Source organism: Eptatretus burgeri, chromosome 4 (genome assembly GCF_056783735.1).
Source record: "Eptatretus burgeri isolate ZD-2024b chromosome 4, Ebu_testis_v1, whole genome shotgun sequence".
NCBI classification, from domain to species: Eukaryota; Metazoa; Chordata; class Myxini; order Myxiniformes; family Myxinidae; genus Eptatretus; species Eptatretus burgeri.
Window position 1 is genome coordinate 119,773,606 of NC_140964.1, and position 22,500 is coordinate 119,796,105.

Below are 22,500 nucleotides of genomic sequence, written 5' to 3' on the forward strand. Positions count from 1 at the left end.
CAGCAAGGTTACCCAGGAAACGCCTTTCGACCCCAGAGAGCGAGGTGGCCGAGGATCGCCTGATGAAGGATATAATTAAATAAGGCATTTAATTACCTGCAAAAGGGGTGTTTTAATTAACCCAAACACCCAATTTTCACTCTTGCACTTCCCTGGAGTTTTCTTAGTATGCATGTAAAGTTTCAGGCTGCTAGGTTTTATAGTTTTGGAGTTATGGAGGACACACACACACACACACACACACACACACACACACTTTTATTCATATAGATGTTGGTTCTATTCTGTATATATATATATATATATATATATATATATATATATATATATATATATATATATATATATATATATATATATATATATATATATATATATATATATATATATATATATATATACATACATACATACATATGTAGTGGACAAAAATATGGAAACACCAATGTAACATCACTTATAGGGTGTTGGGGCACCACGTGCGGACAGTACGGCCTGCATGTGCCTTGGCATATAGTCCACCAGCATCTGGAATTATTCAGGAGGGATGCGGCACCATTCTTCCATGGGAAATTCAATCAACTCACACATGTTTAATGGAGGTGGAGAATGCTGTCTCAGGTGTCATTCCAGAATATCCCATAAATGCTTGATTGGGTTCAGATCTGGTGACTGAGAAGGCCATGAGAGATGGACAACATCAGCGTCATCCTCATTAAATAATTGGGTAACTCACACACACAGTGGATGAGGTCATTGGGGGGGGGTGTCCTCTTGCAGCCATGCTTGCCATAATTATAGGCAACCAAGCCAGTGCAGAATTTTTATACATGACACAAAGCATGCCTAGATGTTATTTGCTTCATTAACTCATGGGCCACACCTGCATGGAAGCCATTTCTTGGTGTCCCTCATTTAACCAGGTGTTTCCATTTTTTGTCCATGAAGACATATATGAAAACACATACACACGTTTACACTAGCAAATACCACCCCATCGCTTCGCTGATGGGAATACTAAAGGGGGAGGGAGAAAAAGAGGGGGGAAGAGAGATGGGGTGGGGGAGAGAGAGCGGGGAGAGTGAAGAGATGGAGGGGAAATGAGAGATGAGGGAAGAGGATCGAGGAGGGGTGTGGGAGCCTGGAGGGGTGGGGGAAGGGAAGCAGATGTGCGGTGGTGCATTAATTACGATTCATACAGTTTCATCAAAATGATTCTTCATCAAATAATAGTGAAGATGGAAACAAAATAATGACTGAAATCCATTTTTTACCGGTCATACTATAAACCCGGCTTGGAGACAAACACCGCCCGGACACGTCCGGAGACAAACACCACCCAGATGCGTCGAGACCGACACCACCCGGATGCGTCCAGAGAGAGACACCACCCAGACGCGTCGAGAGACAAACACCGCCCAGAAGCGTCTGGAGTCAAACAGGGCTGGACACGTCCGGAGACAAAACCCGCCAGACACGTCCAGAGCCAGGCCGTCCAGGCACAAATCTGCTCGGACACATCTGAAAACAAACTACCGTCTGGATGTGTCCAGAGACAAACTCCCATCTGGAGACAAACACCGCGCAGACGCGGTGTAATAAACTTATACACAGTACAGTATGCCTTTATATACAGTAACAGCGAGTATTTCTACCATATAAATTTTTTTGCAAACATTATCGAGACTTGTGGATGGGTGAGAGCAGAATGGAAGTGAACAAAATGGAAAGGGGGAAACAAAAAACACCCTTTTCTTTCAAAACCACTGAAATTCTTCTTGGGACATTTGTAAATAATATTGTTATTAACTATTGCGGAATGGTGTTCCACGCTTCTTCCAAGACCTTTCAAACATCATCTAAGTTGCTGGGATTCATTTTTCCTTTTTCCTTATCCAAACAGTTCCATACAGCTTCAATAATATTGAGATGTGGGCATTGAGGAAGCCATTCCATGTGTTGAAGGGCTCCAGCTTCCTCTTTCATTTGCAAGTCATGAGAATTATTTTATCTGAGTGTTTTGGATCATTATGTTGCTGTAGGATGAAGTTTGGCCCAACACGTCTTGCACCACTGGGGATGGCATAGTGGATTAAAATTTGGTTGTCCCTTGCTGGAGTCAATAAACTATAAATTTTCACCAATATTCCAACACCACTTGACGACCCCCAAACTTGAATTGAACCTCCTCCAAGTTTAATTATTGGCTTCAAGCAAGGCTCTCCACAAGTTTCAATTTTTCATCATCTCACATACTGTCTTCAAGTACACTCAAATAACTTTGACTCGTCTGTCAAATGCACGTTTGACCATTTTTCAATAGTTCACTTTCTTTGATCTTGTTCATATTTTAGCGTTTTGTCTTGTTCCCCTTTCAGAACAGCGGTTTTCTTATTAAAACGCATCCTTTAAGTCCTGAGTTCAAAAGTGACCTTCATGCTGTTGATGGATGTACAATGACACCCAAACCTTCTGCCAGTTCGTTATCAATTCAACGCTTGTCTTCTTTCTATTCCTTAAGAATATTACCAAGTATTGCTCATCCTTGTTAGACAGATTTATGGGTCTTGCAGACCTGGGTTTGTCAACTACAGATGATGTGATATGTTCTCTGTACTTCATTGTGGTTCAGATACCACACCTGAAAACGAATGATGAGAGTTATTTCACTCAAATCGTTTCCTTCTTAATGCAGAAACACAATTCTATGGCGATCTTCCACCAACATGATAGCGATTTTGTTTGAAGCTAACATTAATCCTGATAGATCGATATTCTGCAATATGAATTGTGAGCTTTTTGCTTTACGGATGTGTAAAGAGGAACGCCTGATGTTAATGATGAGGAATACCTGATAATGAGTCATAAATTAGATTTGATTGGTAAAAGTTATGGATTAACTCCTACAACACTTCATGTTAACTGGTCAGGTATAGTTCACCGAGTTGTGATCACAAGTTTTTGAAGATTCTGATCAAATTTAATTAAAGATTGCAAAATGACAAGCTTGGTTTGTTCTCACACAAACTAAACTATTTTTATAAGTCAACATTGTTATGATAGTAAAAAAAAAAACAGGAGTGGAAGCTTTGAATAAATTGCTTCTTATAATGCTCATAACATCCATATATTGCCACACTTGCTTGGTGTTGGCTTGGTAGCTAGGGTGGCTGGCTTAGAATCTTAAAGTTCTAAGTTTGAGTCCTGTTGGCTGCTGAATTAACACCAGGTGGGATTGACAGCCTGTCATCCTCCCGAGGTCGGCGAAATGAGCACCAGTGTACTGGTAGCAGGACACGACCACGCTTCCCAGAAATGATAGCTACCTGGCAGCCAAGCTGTCAAACACAAGAAGAGATTGTAACTCTTGAATGTGTCCAAATTTTGCACAGGAGTAAGCCATGGTGGAATGCATCAACTTTTGTCATCAGCATGATCATTAATATACTATGACAACTACCACAGTCATTTTATGGATTGGAGTGTTGTGTTATTTCACCAAAAATGTTGTGTATTGCTGGAGTAATATCTCACGAGCCATCGGAGTTTCCATCGTAGCTGGAGTCGTTGAGACAGACAGGTTCATGTTGGGGAATAAACAACTTTTGTCCTAACGGAATTTTGTAGGACATCACATTGTCTGCAGCACAAATGATATGAAATATGAACAAAAAAAATCCGAATATACAATATACACAAATGTTGCAGTGCCACATATTTTTAAATGTTTACAGTAGAGTTCCATTAAGACAAGCAGTCAAAAAATAAACTTTATAATTGTTTTCCGATTGGCATACAGTCCGGTAAAAAGCATTTGTGTTGGAAGAGTGTCGACTCGCAAAGAACCCGTCTTGATGGACAACTTAATTCCACCAGAATTATGGAAGGGATACAATTCCCCCAGTATTGGTGAAATTTAGTCGGACTTGTCCCTCCTATTTCCTATCAAATTTATCTATCTACTGGCAAACCCTCCTATCTACTTTCTTAACAATCCTCTTGAGGAAGTTCAGTTATTCAAACTCCTGGATCTCACTATCAACCATGATTTTTCTTGGGGAAACCACATTTCAAAGTTAGCCTCCAAAGCCAGCCGCCAACCGGCGGTCATACTCTCTCGTACAAAGTTCTTCCTTGGCACACCTGAACTCCTATCCACAAACAAGGCTTCATCTGCAGCTTGATCGAGTAGGGGGTTGCAGTGAACCCCTTCTAATGTCACCATCAACCCCTTCTAATGAATCCAGGATAAATCTAAATCCAGGATCACTGCTCACCTCCACTCATTTGTTCCTTTTTTATCCAATCTATCAATTTCCAAATTCTCTTCAATATCATTTTTCCCTCCAGGTCTCCAAAACAGCTGTTCACCACCATCTCAGATCATCCCCAATACAAAAACATGATCTTTTCTACCCTCGTTAACCCCCCCAATTTTCGTTAATCCCCCAACCCAAAACCTCCCCTCTTCCCACAATTTTTTTTCAGTTTTCCCTCTTTGGAGTTTCTTTCTGTATCCATCTTCTCCACCCCATTCATGCATGTTTTGCATCCTGTTTTTGTCTCTTATGTCCTGATACATTCACTGTACGAGCTTTTCCAAGAGCCTGGACTTTGTAGGTGGCAATTTTAAGAAATCACGTTCTACTTTGTACTTATTAGACGTACATATTTAATAGATTAGAAACACCCTCTCCCAATGGGAGATGTCAGGGGAATGGAATAATGAGGGGGTGGGGGGGTGGCGGAGGGGTCGCCCGGTCATGTATATGTGTGTGTGTGCACTTTGCAGAGGTGGTGTGTTAATTAATGCACAGGTACTGAAGGGTACCCAATATTTTTGAACACATTTTCTCTTCCACCGTCACTTTTTCACATTTATTCACTTTTAAACTTGTTTTCTACACAACCGCTTGAGTGATCGATGCAAAACTTTGAACATCGAAGCACCTACCCATTGATTTTTTTTTTTTTATGACAACTGTGACATCACAAGTGGTGTGGTATGACAGCCATGTTGGATTAAAGAAAAAACGTTGGACATCATCTTCCCTGAAACCGCTGAATGAAAATAATTGAAACGTGGAAAAGATCAGGTACTCCCCATGGGGAACAACATTGGGAAATGAAGACATCATTGATGCCCTAATTATGATGGCATGATTGAATTGGTCAAATTCCTTCTCTAATTAAAACAAAAAAATTTTGAGGGTGATCTCCAAATAATTTTTTTCAAGATAATTAAATTTATGACGTTGTCTGGCAGCCACACAAATATATTTTTAAACCTTTAAAGTTTAAAACGTCTTCTCCGAAACAGCCAAACAGATTGATGCGAAACGTTACATATATGATGAACTACCCAGGTGGAAAACAAAAGTTTTATTACTATGATGTCATTGATGATGTGGATTGGCAGCCATATTGCAATTTAGCAAAAACCTTTAAAAAAAATCTTCTCCTAAACTGCTCAACCGAACAACGCAAAACTTTAACTGTGTCATCAACTACCCATGGGGAATAAAGTTGTGAACTAAAACGCCATCTGTCACGTGGTCTGGCAGCCACATTTGATTGAAGGAAAATCTTTTTTAAAATCATCTCTGAAATGTCATAGGTCATGTAGTCTGGCAGCCATATTGTATTCAAGCAAAAACATTTAAAAATTTAAAAAAAAACTTGTCAAAATGCTAAACCAATCAATGTGAAACTTCAAGTATATCATCGAGTACTCATGGGGATAAAAGTTTGATAACTAAAACGTCATTGATTAAATGGTTTCAAAGAAGATTAATATTTTAAAAGGTTTTCCTTTGAACCAATATGGCTACTAAACCACATGTGGTGATGATTCCTTCCAGTGTGCTGGTTAGGATTATGGTGTTTCAACCAGGTGAGAAGGATGCTTAAACCAGAACAAAAGAGCTCACTCACATTTAAAATGCACTGAAGTGTTATATGTCTGTCCAGTTGATGATTACTTCTTCATCATTTCTCCATTGGCTGGCGAAGAAGAAGAATCTATTGGCGTCGAGTCACCACCACTTTCATGTTGTCGAAGATGGGAAAACAGAGGATTAAACTCGTTTGTTGTCGCCATGGCCATTCAACCAAAGAAACGAAATCCACCTCGCTCTGTCGTCTTGGCAAAGTTGAACAAAAGTCACAACCAAATATTGATGCGTTGAGTGACTCGTGAATAGGAATGAGAACTGGCTTGTAAGGACAGGTATGCAAGTACCCCACGTGTCATGATGATAAGCTTCCTTTTAAAGAGGACCTCGTGGCATCCACCGCGTCCATTGGCTCCGGGGAAGTGTCCCACCGATTGGCCACCAGTGTTCACAAGTTTTCTTTGTGACAAATATTAGCAAAATGCCGAGAAAAATTTATGTCACTACACATGTAACGTGTATACCGTATGACGTCATTGTTTTCAAAACTTTTCCCTCGTGGGTAGTGGATGATACATTTGAAGATTCATATGAATCAGTGAAGTAGTTTCAAAGAAAAATGTTTTTACCTCCACCACCAAAGGTGAAGGTGGTTATGTTTTCACCCCTCTCTGTCTGTTTGTCTGTTTGTGTGCAGGGTATCTCAAAAAGTTGTGAACTGATCCAGATGAAATTTGGTGGTCAGGTTGGGTGTGTGACAAGGACGAACTGATGAGATTTTGGTGAAGATCCAGATCCAGATCCGGATCCGACTACTCGAATTTTTAAAGTGATTCTTCACCATTGAGAGATATGGCCAAAAACGATATATAGCACGATATATAAAAAATGTATTTGGCCCGATATGTTCTTGTGGATCAAACATTACGTGATAGAGGTATGCACTCCACCGAGTGCCCTCAAGTTTTATAATGTTTTCCTTCAATCCAATATGGCTGCCAAACCGTGTGAACGATGACTTCATACTTATCAAACTTTATTCCTCGCGGCTCGCAGTTATGTAAGCGCCCACATATAAATCACTGCTCGCGGTTACAAGTGGCAGTTCTTGGGATAGACTAGTCATGACAAGTATAGTTTGATAAAAATTATGCAATATGATGGCATTGTGATGGCATTGTCATTGGATGGCATCATCATTGGAATGGGAATCTTTCGGTACCTGGCATAACTGCTCACAGTTATAAGTGGCAATTCTAGTCCTAGTCCTAGTATGAGTCCCTAGCGGTTTCACCAGAGGGGACTATAGATTTGCTCTTTGTCTGTCCATACGTCTGCCCGTCCATCCCACCTGTGTTTTGTTTTTTCGACTTTTTTCCCATACCCCTTAATGTATTCAACTGAAACTTGGTACATGCCTTCATTACGATAAGTTACAGAAAAGGTTCAAGTTTCAGGGCATTTCGTTAATTTTTCACAGAGTTATGCTCTTTTTCGACCTAGAAAATGTCACATCTTATACATTGATCAGTATGCAGATGCACTGACTCCACCCCACTGCTTTGCACCCATTGGCTGGACAGCTGGCCTGACTCCACCCCAACAAAAACATGCACCACCATTGCATGAAGCAGCATTGATGGGAAGGCCTCATGCCTTAGGCCTGGGTGTTCGTCCATGCCATGCAATTGGAATGATCCCCGGTATATACCATGATGTATGTGATATGCACATAAGTCTTACACATGTTTTTGCTTCATGTATGTACATCGGATTATTTTTAATATGAAATAGATTCTCCAGTACTTCCTGCATCTCCCACCCACTCTCTACCACAACAGCCAGATCGTATGTATACAGCATCCTCCCCATACTACTACTCAAGCTCACCTTCTTGCTTACCAGCTCCATCAGCATAATAAACATTAGTGGGCTGATAGAGCTTCCCTGCCTCAAACTAATGCTCACGCTCAACTCCTCAGACATCCCAGAACCAACCAAGACTCTTCCCTACATTCCCTTATAGATTGGTTCAACCAACCTAACTTCTGCTTCTGGCACTCCCATCCATCTCAGTTTCGCCATCACCGTCTCTCTAGGGACAAGGTCGTAGGTCTTCTCCAGGTCCACAAATTCCAATGGCATTTCATCTTGCACCTCCAACGTCTTCTCCACCAGCTGTCTCAGTGTGAATATCCCAGCCGTCATCCCCCTACCCTTTCTAAACCCCTGACGCTCTTCTCTGATCTCAATCTCCGCACTTTCTTATCCTCCCATCCAGAATCTTCCCAGCACCTTCATTACATGACTTGGGAGCATAATGCCCCTGTTGTTCCCTGGATCTAGAACATTGCTCTTCCCCTTCCATATCGACACAATTAACCCTGTCCTCCACTTCTCTGGAATTGAACCCTCTCTCATAGATATATTCAAGAGCCTCTTTGTCCAACTGACTCAGACTACTTCACTACAATTATCATCTCTGTACACACATCAACATCTGGAGCTCTTCCCTTCTTCATCCTCTTCAATGCCATCCACACTTCCTCCTCTGTGATCTCCACCAACCCGACTTTAACCCTCTACATAACATGGTAGCTCCAGCTCACCACTGCTTCCTTTTTGGTTCAACAGTTCTTTGAAATGTCCTTCACACACCTTCAATACTGCCCTCCTCTCTGTCACTAGTCTCCCACCACCATCCTTCGTCACTGCCCCCCTTCATGTCCTTACCATCCTCATCCCTGTCACGAGCCAATTTATACATAATCTTCCTCCCACCATCCTCTTCCAACTTGTTGTACACCTCCTTTTCCATATCATTCTTCCCCTTATTCACAGCTATCCTTATTGCTTTCTTCTTCTGCCCATACAGGTGTAACAAACCTGCATCCGGCTGCCTCCCCCTATCCTTGATCTTCTCTATCCTCTTCCAAACCTCCTTTTCACCAACTGCCTTTGCTACCTCCTCCATGCACCATACCAGGAGTCTATTCCTTGACAATGCACCTTTTCCTGACGTCCTCCCACACAAAACTTCTACAATTCCCCTAAACATCTTTCCATAATTCTTCCATTCCTCCTCCAAAACTTCTGCTTCTTCAAAAAGTTACTCATACCTAGCCCTCAACCTCTCCTTGTACTCTATGATGATGTTTCCCTGACACTTTCCCCACCTAATAATCTTCCGACCCCTGCTCTTAACCTCCCTCCTTTTCTCTATCCATACCACAAACACCACAGGCTTGTGCCAGGTGGTAACATGCTTCTCTGCCACTTCCTTACAATCCTTAACCCTTCACAACTGTCACTTCTTTACCACCACCAGATCCAGTTCTGTTCTATGTTGTCCACTCCAGTTGGTAATCTTGTGGCTTTCCCACTTTTGAAAGAATGAAGCAGCTATGGCCATCCCATTCCTCACCACCAGCTCCACCAGCTCTTGACCCTCACTATTCCTCGTTCCCCAACCAAATTTACCAAAACATTCCTCTTCCCCCCGGCTCCGCAACTCCCACATCCACCTTAATCCCCCATAATGCACAGCAAATACGTCCATCTCAACCATTCCCACCATCCTCTCCAGTGCGTCCCTGAATTCCTGCTTCTCTGCTCCGGTCCTTCCCGTTTGTGGCCAATATACCGACATAACACAAACCAAGCCATAACTATCCATCCCTCCCATCTTCCCACTCTGACCACCTGCTTGATGATATATGTGTGCATATTTACCATATGTGTATATACTGTGGATACTAACTTGTCCATGGACATCCATATAACTCCACACGCATGCAGGCAGGTGCTGGATGTGGAGACACTGGCAGGAAGCGGACAGCGATGGCTACCAACGGAGGAGATAAATCATGAAGGGCCAGGGAATATGTATTGGTGTTTGCCTGAATAAGCTAGAAATAAAAAGAAATCAAACAATTAGTTTCAACAAAATCCTGCGTGGATGATCACAATACATTATGCCACAAGGGATATGGAACATGGTTCTCATTGTAGTGTGCAACAATACAGTTGTTACCCCGTGCACGTGAAGCGAAAGGTGGGGTTAAGCAATCGGTTCATGTCTGTCCGTCCACACACGTCAGTTTATGATCGAGGAACAACTCAAGTGAAATTGAATGTGATATTTTGAACACGAATCGGAACATGGACCTGAAAACAAACCTGCAGTTTAACAGCACGTAATTTGTCTCTGAATTTGTCCCAATTTCACATGTGCAGAGAGGAGTGAGATACTTTTCAATTGAAAGCCTGGCAGTCAAACCAAATTAAAAATAATTTCAAACAGAAAACTTGCTGTTTTTAAGGACGTTATAAAGGACACAAACAACAGGCACGGAAAACTAATGTAATGTGTTGGATAGGATGGTGTAATCGAAACTGCGTCAACAGCAGGAAAACAGCACTAAATTGTGAATTAATCGTTTACTATAACCTTAAAAATCCTTATTCTATATAAATTTAATTATATACTTGAACACTGTAGAATACAAATTGCCTTCTTGTCACTTCAAAGAACCTCCAGTTTTGCAGTACTACGATATTGTTGCACTTCTGCAAACCCGTATGCCTCCAAAGCAATGGCACACACCATACAGCGATCTCAAGGTAGTTATTTCAATAGTATGTGTATTAGGTAACGCTTTCCATATGTCTAGTGGGTAAATGGGAAAGATACGTTGTGTTGGGTCCTTTCAGTTGTCTCCTTAACCTTCAATCTTTGCAGTCTTCCACCCCTTTCTCTCATACGAAACACACAAGCAAGCACGCACACAAACCAATAGGATCCGAGTGAGCAGCACAGCGAGTGGTGCATATACATTTGCACACCAATTTTCCATTCAAAACTGCGCACCAATTCTCAACTGCCATCTCATCTCAGACCTTCATTCTGCCCACCATAAGATAGCACGCTCACCAAAACTACTTCATACGACTACTAAAAATCCCCGCAACAACCCACACTTATGGTTTTTTTTATTAAAAATGTGACCGTTATTGACGACTTCGTTTCAAGGGACTTCCATCTCTTCCCCACAACGGTACATTACAATCTCACTCATTACAAATGCAACAACATGCTCTGACTTCTCTACAACAGCCGCAACTGCCACATATTCATCAAAGACTCGCCACAACCTCAAGGGATGCTGAGGAGCCAAAGGTCTTGCTATTTCGGGCATAACTCGAAGCATGGGCATGCGCTGGAGCTCATGTAAAGACCTATGGGTAGCGCAGGGATTTCCATAAAATTTCATTTGAATGGAGGCCAGCACACGTTCAGGGCAAGAGAGTCCCTCCTAAAACCACGGTCCGTTGTAAAAGTCGGAACTCTTGTGCATGGCCCTGTTGCCAACAGTGACAACAGTGACCCTGAGTGACTGAAAAATGGCTGTCACTCGCCAACAGGCTGTTGGCGAGTGACTGAGCCATTTTTCGCATTCGTGGCCTGGTGGGGCATGGCTATGACTGCTTTGGACCAATAGGGAAGCTCAATTTCGCCAGGAGCCTCTTTTGATCCGATTTTGGCAACCACTTGAAATTGTACATGTAGATGGAGAAAAACATGCTGAACAACATTACAAAACTCGTTAGTGGTGAAAGTTGCACATTAATTAGTCATTTTCAATTAAAAAATTATTAATACAGCAAAAACCTGCAAATTTTCCCTCGCTCCACCATGATCAACAGTGTTTGATACAAAGCATGTGATTGGCCAAGGGTTCCATCACATCATTCTTGGCTCCTTCCACTCCTCTTCACACTTCAAACACTCATTCCAAGCCAAACAGCCCGGTGGGATTGGACAAAGTGCAAAGAGGAAATTCTCATTTTTGTCGGCAGCTTTTTCAATTTGTGCATGAATGTGCAATTTTTGTGATTGATGAGTTATTATTTTGATGTTAAAATTTTTTTTAACCAAAATCCAATACATATCAAGTCATTTCTTGAAGGGGTCTACAAAAGTAACGAATTTCGCCGGTCACCCCACCGTCTAATAGCTCATACCTAGCCTATATGATTATTTCTATATTAACAAGAAAAAAAAAACATTTAAAAAAAATGTAAAAACATGCAGGAATGAAATCTCAAAAAAACAACCAAACTAGGTAGGAATGACACCACATTATGATGCCACAATCCGACACCACAATCCTCTTATGGATTATCTTCACGACGTCTTTTGACATTTTACTTTTGGTGTGGGATTGTGATGGATAATGAACAAAAATAACAATGAAGAATAACACCACATTACAATGCCACAATACGACACCACAATTCTCTTCTGGTTCAGCAACGCGATATCTTTTGACATTTTACTTTTGTTGTGGGATTGTGGTAGAACGTCAAAATATATCATGATGCTAATTCATAAGAGGGTTGTGATGTCATATTGTGGCATCGTAATGTGGTGTCAATCCTACCTTGTTTGGTTGTTTTTTGAGATTTCATTCCTCTATGTTTTATTTGTTTTTTTCTTTCTTGTTTCTGCTATTTTTTAAAGCAATAAAATGCTTAATATTTTTGATATATATTACTATTACTATTTTGGTATGGATTAAATCCATCTATGTAATGATATTGTTTTAATACTTGTTTCAGTTGATTTGGGTGATGGTTTGGATATGTATCACTTTTGGAATGGTACTCTCCATCTTTAGACTGGCAGAATCTGGGAAAATGTACATATTTAAAGTTGTGGAGGCATTTCATGTTTACGCTGGCAAACAACTTTTTTAGATGTATTTATAGGTTCTAAATCAATCTAGGGGTTTTGCCCGGCTGTATTTTCAATGATTAACCCATAAACTTGACAAATCCAAGATAGCCACCATCGCTTATAGAAAATACCTAAATTATTGCATCTCTGGAACTACTTGACCAATATCAATGATGTTCATGTCTATATTTGAGTTTTCACACATGCTTGATCATATGGAATAAGTTTTAAGTTGATTGTAGGTCAAGGTCATGCATTGGGACAAAGGTCAAGGTCATATTTTGACCTCTTGGTGCAGAAATAAGGATATCTCAGGAGGTAGATGAGGTCAATTTTCAGAAAATGTTAATGGTGGAGGAATTTCATGTTTACGGCTGGCAAACACCTTTTTTAGATGTATTTATATGTTCTAAATCAATCTCGAGGGTTTTTCCCGGCTGTATTTTAAACGATTAACCCATAAACTTGACAAATCCAAGATGGCCACCATCGCTTAGAGAAAATACCTAAATTATTGTATCTCCAGAACTACTTGACCAATATCAATGATGTTGATGTCTATATTAGGGTTTTCACACGTGCTTGATCAGTTCGAATAAGTTTTAAGTTGATTGTAGGTCAAGGTCATGCATTGTGACAAAGGTCAAGGTCATATTTTGACCTCTTGGTGCAGAAATAGGCATATCTCACGAGGAACCTGGTCTACACTAATATGTTTTATCTGTCTTTGCAGGCATGTGGCTATATGACTTGTAGTAATGGATGCTGATCCAGCTTCAAGAAAACGGGGAGTCTTTTTAAATTATGACAAATGTATAATATGTCAAGAAGATAACAAACAACACCTTGTTACACCTACATGTGATGGCCTTAAGACAATCCATAATGCAAGACAAATTTAACTGAAGTTACGGAATGACAATTTTAGATCTGCAACTGATCGGCTTACTGATGTGTTAGCTGCATGTTCTTCTCCATCAATAACATGTCACAATGGATGCCGTGCCTCCCATACAAGTGCTTACAAACTCGAAAGACTGAAAGCTGCAGATACAACACTTGATCAAATTCAATGTAGTTCTTCAGCCCCCACAACCCTTGAAGAAAAAATCCTCCTACGAAGTAAGGTGACACAGATCAACTGGAACCTGTGCATATTTTGCCAACGAGAGACCAAGGAAAAAGTCCACCTTATACAGGAGAAGCAAGTTAGCAAACGAATCCTAGAAGCAGCCAAGTATGACCCGAGTTTGAGGATACAACTAGCTTGTGTAAATGATCTCATAGCAGCTGATGGCAAACATCACAGTACCTGCCATGTCAGGTTCAAATGAAGCACTGACGCAATAAGCAAATCAGCACTAAATCCCAGTGATGTAGTATTGCCTTGGCTTTGTCATGAGTTTGAGCAATTAGCATCACATGCTGATATTCTAGAGCTCACAGATATGTAGGAAAGATATTGCATACTAGCTAATGAAGCGGGCATCACCATTCCATCATCATTTATGAGTCGAAGGAGCACATTCAAAGATAAGTTAGCTGAACGTGTGGATGGTGTGTATGAAGTTATAGTTCTCCATGATCAAGCATGCACAGAACCCAGAACACTACTCATCCGAACCAAGTTCCGCCACATCCCATTATCTGACATGGTGAAGGATGATGGTGTAAAGCTCAATATTCCCCCATTCAAGCATCAAACGGATGACTCGTTTCTCTCCATGGTGCATGTTGCACTACGCAAACGAGGTGATATGTTATCACATCCGAAGCCTGATGGAATTGAAATCAGTGAGGACAGAGCAATAGATTATGTGCCAGACAGTCTGTACATGTTCCTCAACTTACTATTGGGTGGACAGCAACTCTTAGAGAATAAAGTGAACAGTAATGGTGATTACAAGCATGAATCACCCCGCCAAACCAGAATACTTAGCATTGCTCAAGATCTTATTTATACTGCTGGCGGAGACAAAATTCATACCCCAAAACACATTGGAATGGGAAGTACTCTTCAGCAAGCAACACGTTCGAAGGAGCTAGTTGACATGTTTCATCAAGCTGGCCATGTGATGAGTTACCGTGATGTTATCAGGCTGGACACGGCACTAGCTGAAAAACACGAGCAACCATGGATGACAATGGCTCGGTCGTGCCTCCCAACTTGGTCAAAGGACGTTTTGTTCATTTTTCAACTGACAATGTGGACATAAATGAAGCCACTTTGGATGGAAAAGGAACTTTTCATGCTACCCAGGTTGCAGCATGGCAGAGAGGCCCACCCAAAGTTAATCTACTTGATGGTATCAAGTTCTCCAACACAGGAACACTGCACATCCCAGATGCTATGAACGACATAATGCCAGCACCTAACAGTGTAACCACCGAAGGCCCATGCAATGATGAGATTACACCTGGTTGGTTTACACAATCGATGGACGAATGCCCGTCAGCCAAGAAAGCCCATGCGACTGACATGGCATTCACAATGACATGATCATCTCAGGAACCAATGCCTTCTTGGACTTCCTTCAATCAAAAGGCAAGCACGGTCAATCCAGAGCAAACATCAGTGGGGTACCTACCCATAATCCAGGCTTCTGCACATGACATTGATATGCTGAACACTGTCGTCAGGCGAGCGTTGCATGTAGCTCAATTGATGGAACAGGAACATCTTGTTCTCACAGTGGATGAGGGCCTACATCCGAAGTTGATGGAACTCAAGTGGTCTGTTGACCAATACAAGGATATACTAATACCCTGCCTCGGAGGACTGCATATAGGAATGAACTTCCTTGGAGTCCTCGGCCGTCACATGGAAGAATCTGGCCTTTGTGAGTTGTGGGTAGGATGTGATACGTTGGGTACCAATGCAGCTCAGAATGTGATGGCCGGCAAATGTAAACATGAATATGCCTCCACCATTTACATTTTCTGAAAAATTGACCGAGTCTACTTCCCCCTCCCACGATCCTGGCCTACTTTGGTTGAGTCCACATTTACATTCGATACATTTTCCTAATAAAACAATTTATATTTTATATATTTTTAAATTTTGGTATGGATTAAATCCATCTATGTTATTAAATTGTTTTAATACTTGTTTCAGTTGATTTGGGTGATGGTTTGGATATGTATCACTTTTGGAATGGTACTGTCCATCTTCCCCTCCCACGACCCTGGCCTGCTTTGGTTGAGTCCACATTTACATTCGATATATTTTCCGAATAAAACAATTTATGTTTGATATATTTTTAAATTTTGGGTTGTGTGCACTATCCCAGACACAAAGCAACTTTCTCATGTTGGAATCACAATCATGTCTTCAGCAATTATTGAGGTAGGTTGGGCTACAGTTTTACATTGTTTTGAGAATGGAAGAAGTAGAAAAAAAAGAAGAAGAAGAAGAAGAAGGAGAAGAAGAACACTAAAAAGAAGAAGAAAAAGTACAAATTGGTGTTCTAGCAATCTCCTGATGTGGTACTTCAACGATGTGTTCGGGCGTCTTTTTAAGTGTTGGTCGTTCAGAAAATGCTTGAGAATAAAAGGTATCACTTTAAATGCTCATGACTTCACTATATAGTTGTTTATAAGTGTATTAATGTGTACACATTTGAATGTGTGACCAATTTTTCCCTGCATCGTCCTTCTATATGGAGTTCGACTGCACTCCACGATACAGAGACAGAGGTAAGACAAACCATCCTCACCCCATCTCCATTAATCCCTCGCCAATGTCTCCACCGTTGTCCATCTCTTGTGTAGTGCAAATGATAGTGAGAGGCAAACTCCTTTCCCAGGCCTTCTGAATGTCTCCCTTGTGTTCCAGCCAATGTGATCATGTACAAACCTCCAAGCCGCACTTGTAGAAACTCACTTGGAGTCTGTCTAACTGGACCCTGTTGAGGACACACAGAAGCCCGCTCCAATAGAATCCTGTTTTCAATCTGTCCATTTGTGAGTCATTCCAAGCCTTTCCACATGCAGAGTAAGCATGAATATAATATACACATTAAGAGTTAAAGGAGGAAATAAGCAAAACGTGTTGCTGTTCTTGAAAAAGCCTACATAAATAGCTTTACTTCAATCCTCAAATGTATTAGATCATTATTGGCATTGTCTTATCCATTAAAATTTAAAATAACTTACATCTTCGATACAAGTAGTAATGTCTTTTTCGTTCATTTTCAAATAATTATATTGTGGTGTTGCAATACTCTGACAAGTGAATCAAACCAATACAACATTAACAAGCTTGGATGAGCTAAGATCCTCGTCCTCTTCATGATGACGTCGTAAAAACAAATGTGACGTCATTGTGATGTATCAGGTTTGCGATAAATTATCTGTGCTAATGCCCGGCTTGATTCCCGCAAACAAAATTCAAGCAGCTTGCCTAGTTTCGGAGATAATGTTTTAGGCGATTTGCATGAGCGGAGATATTTTGACGTCATAACTTTTTTCTGGAAGGAATTTTCAAAATCGGAGATGGTTACTGTCTGCGCAGGGTATTTTTACATATATATATATATATATATATATATATATATATATATATATATATATATATATATATATATATGCCAAGTTTCAGGAAGTTTTGATGAAAACTGTAGGCTGTGAAACAAACTAGTTTCGGAGATAATGTTATAGGCGATTTCCATTAGCGGCGATATTATGACTTTAACTTTTTTTTCTAGGAAGAATTTCCCAAATCAGAGATGGTTACTGCCTGCGCATGGGCTTTCTGCATATACATGGCAAGTTGCACGAAGATCCGATGAAAACTCTGGGTTGTGAAACAAAAAACGTCAAAAAATAGGAATGATGTCATAAAAATTGATGTGACGTCATAGTGGTGTATTATATGTGCGGTAATTGATCTCTGCTAATGCCCTGTTCGATTCCTGCAAACAGAATTCAAAAGCTTGCCTAGTTTGAGATAATTTTTTCGGCGATTTCCATTAGCGGAGATATTTTGATGTCATAGCTTTTTTTCGAGGAGGAATTTTCAAAATCGGAGATGGTTACTGTCTGCGCAGGGTATTTTTACATGTATATGCCAAGTTTAAGGAAGTTTCGATGAAAACTGTAGGCTGTGAAACAAACAAACAAATAAAAAAAACCAATGTCACCTATCTTGCCAAAAGGTGACCACGTGTGACTTCTTTAAGGTCACACTGAGGTGAACAGAGCTGCTATCCACCAGGAGCAACTCCTTGAGGAATATCTGCCTACGAGAGATTCCGATGAGACTCGTTCTGCAGAGTAACCATGAAAAATATACGTTTGCCTCATAACGTCACCAAATGACGTCATAATGTCTCAAGCTTGACATATCTCGAAAGCACTCATCGAAGTGTTCAATTTGAGGTATTACACAATATGGTACCTAAGATTTCAAAATTTGACCTTGGGGTCAAAAACTTTCGACCTCCAGCGCTAACCATGAAGGTCAAGGCCGATCACCACCAAAAATTAATCAGCTGAACGCCAGACCATGAACTATATTCCCACGAAGTTTGAAGACGATCCGATCAAAATTACTCAAAAAATAAGGGTTTCGTCGACTCCCCTGATTTGCGACAAAGTGACCTTGACCTTTGACCTTCAAAATTTTATGCGCTGAAAGGGACCTCTATAGGCCTCTGATATGTGAAGTTACAAAAATTTCCAATGATAACTGTGCTCTGCAGAGTGATCGATACGTGATTACAGACAAACAAACAAAAAAAAAAAAAACACACAAGCTGACTTACATATCTTGCAAAAACTTCATTTTGGCAAGATAAAAAATGTCAAAAAATAGGAATGACGTCATAAAAATTGATATGACATCATAGTGATGTATCATATGTGCGAGAATTAATCTCTGCTAATGCCCTGTTCGATTCCCGCAAACAGAATTCAAAAAGCTTGCCCAGTTTGAGATAATTTTTTTGGCGATTTCCATTCGCAGAGATATTTTGACGTCACAACTTTTTTTCGAGGAGGAATTTTCAAAATCGGAGATCGTTACTGTCTGCGCAGTGTATTTTTACATGTATATGCCAAGTTTCAGGAAGTTTCGATGAAAACTGTAGGCTGTGAAACAAAAAAGTCCACAAGAACAACAACGTGAGTAAGACTTAGAGATCCTCCACGAGGATCTAAAATGTACACATATTGTTGTGTTTTTAGCCCCACGCAAGAATCACCTAACATGTATAGTACAGAGCTGTATGAGCAAGATAGTTGCTGGAGCAAATGGGGGGAGGGCGGCAAGATGGAGGATGATGAAGTGAGGGGCTGCGTTTGTGGTGTGGGCATGGGGGGTGAGAACAGGTTGGGTAAGAGCTGAAACAGGAGCAGGTTAGAGAGAATTGAGATGGTCAATCTGCACAAGGCACTACATATTCAAGGTGTTTGCATTTACAGTGAGGCATTTTCCATTTCAAAATACTGATATGGGTAATAGGTACACACATGTAATGGCTAAGGGTTAGGGTTAGTTAGGATATGCTTTCTTTCTGCTCTTCCACTTCTTTTACCATTTCAAGTTTTTTGACATGAGGGGTGTTCAAAAAATTAAACAAGTGAAAGATTCACAAGAGTCCAAGACCTGATAACTTTATGATATACTAGACGAGGTACCCGGCGTTTCACTGTGCTCTTCTATCCCTGTTGGAATTTTGAAGAAATCAGTTTATTTTTTCTATTTTTTTTTTGTGGGTGCCTAAAACACTTCCCTGCACCAACTATGGAATGAGGTCGGGGATCATTTAATATTACCTTTCACATAGCTACAAAGGCTTAGGCGCGATAGTGATAAAAAAAAAAAATCCAAAACAACAAACTTTTTTTCAAATATTTTTAAACGTTTTTTGCCTAAAACATTCCACAGCACTCACTCGTGAACTTCTGAAAGTTTGACATAAAGATCTGTTCAGCCATCTCTGAGAAAAATGGCAACACACACACATGCACATGCACTACTCTGATATAGTATAGAAGATAGTACCGTATATGCAAATTGACATATTGTATTGATATCAGTATCTCATTAGTACAAGCTTTTGAATGGCCTCATAATATGGATATAATTGCCTAGACTGAGAAAAGAATTTTGAAAGATTCAACTTTGGGAAAGTAATATGAAGAATTTCAAAAAAAAAAAAAAAACTATATTACGGTATTTTATGTAACAATGGAATTTGGTTGTAGATTTTAAAGTTTGTAAAAGTTTATTTCTTTGTTATTTCTGAAAATTCGTGTTTTGAAATTGATTGTTTGTGATGAAAGAGTTTACAAAATCAGTCCACAAGGCCTTTGTCCATAGCTCAAAGGAATACTGCTCTCCTTTATAAGCAAATGCTCCAACATTACATCTCTCTCCTGAATTTTGTGGAGTCCAAAGCTCTCAAAAGACAATGGAATCTCCCATGACAACGCTAAAGCACAAGGTCTTGCATGCTTTCACATTGCAGACAGGTCGGTAGTCTCCGTTTTCTACCACCTCTTCTCCGATATTGCTCCCTCTGCTCTCTCAATCGTTTGACCCTCCCCAGAAACTCAACGAGGCAAGTGTTCTTCCAGTAACTCTCTCCTGGTTAAACTTCCAAAATCCAGGCTGACTACACATCTCAACTCCTTTCTTCCTTGCTTCTCCCGTCGATGGAACAGCCTTCCTTAAGCCGTTCTTTCCCACTCTTCCCTCCAGCGCTTCAAGCAAGCAGAGCAATTGCACCTCATGTCAACCCCATAATTCACTTGCTAGTTGTGCCCAATTGTTGTCCTGCTACCAGACCATCAATTTAACATTGCTCTTCCATGAGCCTTGCTCTTGCAGAGAAAAAGAAGCAGGTTAACTTATAGACCCAGCAGAAACTACCATTCTCATTCCTCACCTTTGGACACCATGCTCCATCACCTTCTTCTCCCTCTAGCCTACAACAACAAAAATTCGCACACCATGAAATTCTTTCACCATACAAAAAGAAAAAGTAAATCAAAAGATATAATATTCGAGAAAGGTCTTTTTTGTGTTTGCTTGTTTGTTTGACGTCTATGCACGTGCACTCTTAAAACCAATGAACTGACTTACCGTAGATTAAACTGCAGCTTGTGCACAAGGTGCACATAGCGAAGGTCTGAGAGAATTGGGACTGTTACAGTAAACTTAAGTTTTAACATTAAAGCGTGGGAATTATTATAATATACTAGCAAATACAACCCGTCGCTTTGCTGAAGCTGATGGGTCGGGGTCGGAGAGAGAGAGAGGGAGAGGGGTGGGAAAGGGAAAGAGTGGTGGGAGAGAGGGAGAGCAGTAGGAGAGAGAGGGGGAGAGGGATGAGAGAGGGAGAAGGAGCGAGAGAGTGAGAGAGGGGTGGGAGAGGGATGAGAGAGAGGGAAGGGAGGAGGGGTGGGGGGGAGAGGAAGGATTCTAGCAGATGTGATGCCCAGTTTAATGTCCATCCAAGAGATGGCATGCACATTGATGAATCACCCTGCCTGTGAAACACTGAGATGACAGTTTATAGCTGGGTCTGGATTTGAACCGAGACAAGATGGCTTAGAGTGAGCATGCATATCTCTTGGCTAACCTGCCATGATGTGGCAATTCATTGCTTTGTAACCACTGAAAACATTTTTTACTCATCGTAATCCTCAAATTTACAGTATTTTGTCTAACTCTTGAGATGTCCATGTGGAGAACCGAACTGCGGTATTGCCATGGAAGCTTGTAGAGTGCTCGCCAAATGGCTCAAGCACTCAAGCATGCAATCCAACAAAATGATTGAACAAACATTTTAAAAAAATTAAACGCATCATTTTTTTCTGTGTATCTATCAATGTTGAAGTGACGGGTCATATAATGAAAGCAGATCGTACAAAAAGAGAAACATCATGTAAAATAAAATTGCACATATTCAGTGGGTGAGCCACCACCTGAGGAACCACATGACAATGCGGGGCCAAACAGGCGAGTGAGGGCTGAACTTTGTTCAACTCGCTTGATATATTCAGTGACGTTGCAAATATTTTGGCGTGTATTGCATTGGCTTTGAAACAAACAACCAAGCAGCTTATAGAACATTCACCAAGTGAGTTAAGCACTCAAACAAGCGTTCCAATGAAATGGATGATAAGGAACAGCTGGCTTGACAAGCGATTCGCGATCGCCGATCAGTCATATAAACACCATGCACCCAGAGATGCCCAGAATGTCAAACAATGTCTGAATTGGACAAATGAACACTTTTAGCAGTCAAAACTACTACTGAGGTCAAATACTATGTTTAAAATTTGGCTCAAGTTAAGAGATTCTCGAGGTTATGGCATGTGCGGAAATGAAATAAAGTTACGTTGGCATCTCTGGGCGTTTATAGGCATTGTAATGTATCCAGCGATTCCTAGGTATGATCATGAGGCATTCGATGATAAGAGTGAGGAAAGTGAAAAAAACAATCTTCATCATGAAGAAACCATTGTGGCCTGTTCCAAGTCAAGGCATTGTTGAGCAGGCCAAAACACAAAATGGCGAATTAAGACGCAAGTTGACAGAGGGCTGAGAGAGGCTGACCAAGGATGACGCCTTGATAAAGGATAATTAAATAAGGCTGTTAATTATCTTCAAAAGGGGTGTTTAAATTAACCCAAACACACAATTCTCATTTATGCACTCCCTTAATATGCAAGCAACGTTTGGGGCCGCTAGTTTTTCATGGTTTCGGAGTTATGGAGGAGACAGACGGACTGACTGACACACTGAGATTTATTAGTGTAAAGATATATACTATACAGTATTGTCAGCATGAAAGCAAAATTTTAAGTTGACTCAGGAATGACTCAAATAATTTGGGGGAGTGAGTGAATAGGTAA

General features: G+C 40.6%; 1 protein-coding gene and 1 pseudogene across 3 annotated transcripts in view; one reads left to right on the forward strand and one right to left on the reverse strand.

Annotated features, from left to right (window-relative positions):
* Nucleotides 1-22,500, reverse strand: part of LOC147028987 (discoidin domain-containing receptor 2-like) — a 128,427-nt gene that overhangs the window by 66,644 nt on the left and 39,283 nt on the right. For all 3 annotated transcript variants that reach the window (XM_085879886.1, XM_085879885.1, XM_085879887.1), the window contains exons 4-7: nucleotides 20,526-20,565; nucleotides 16,350-16,538; nucleotides 9,655-9,802; nucleotides 3,535-3,640 (exon numbers count right to left, since the gene is read on the reverse strand). In XM_085879886.1, coding sequence (XP_085736012.1) covers nucleotides 3,535-3,640; nucleotides 9,655-9,802; nucleotides 16,350-16,538; nucleotides 20,526-20,565 — 483 coding nt within the window. The remainder of the gene's footprint in view (nucleotides 1-3,534; nucleotides 3,641-9,654; nucleotides 9,803-16,349; nucleotides 16,539-20,525; nucleotides 20,566-22,500) is intronic.
* LOC147028988 (uncharacterized) lies at nucleotides 9,883-16,090 on the forward strand (annotated as a pseudogene).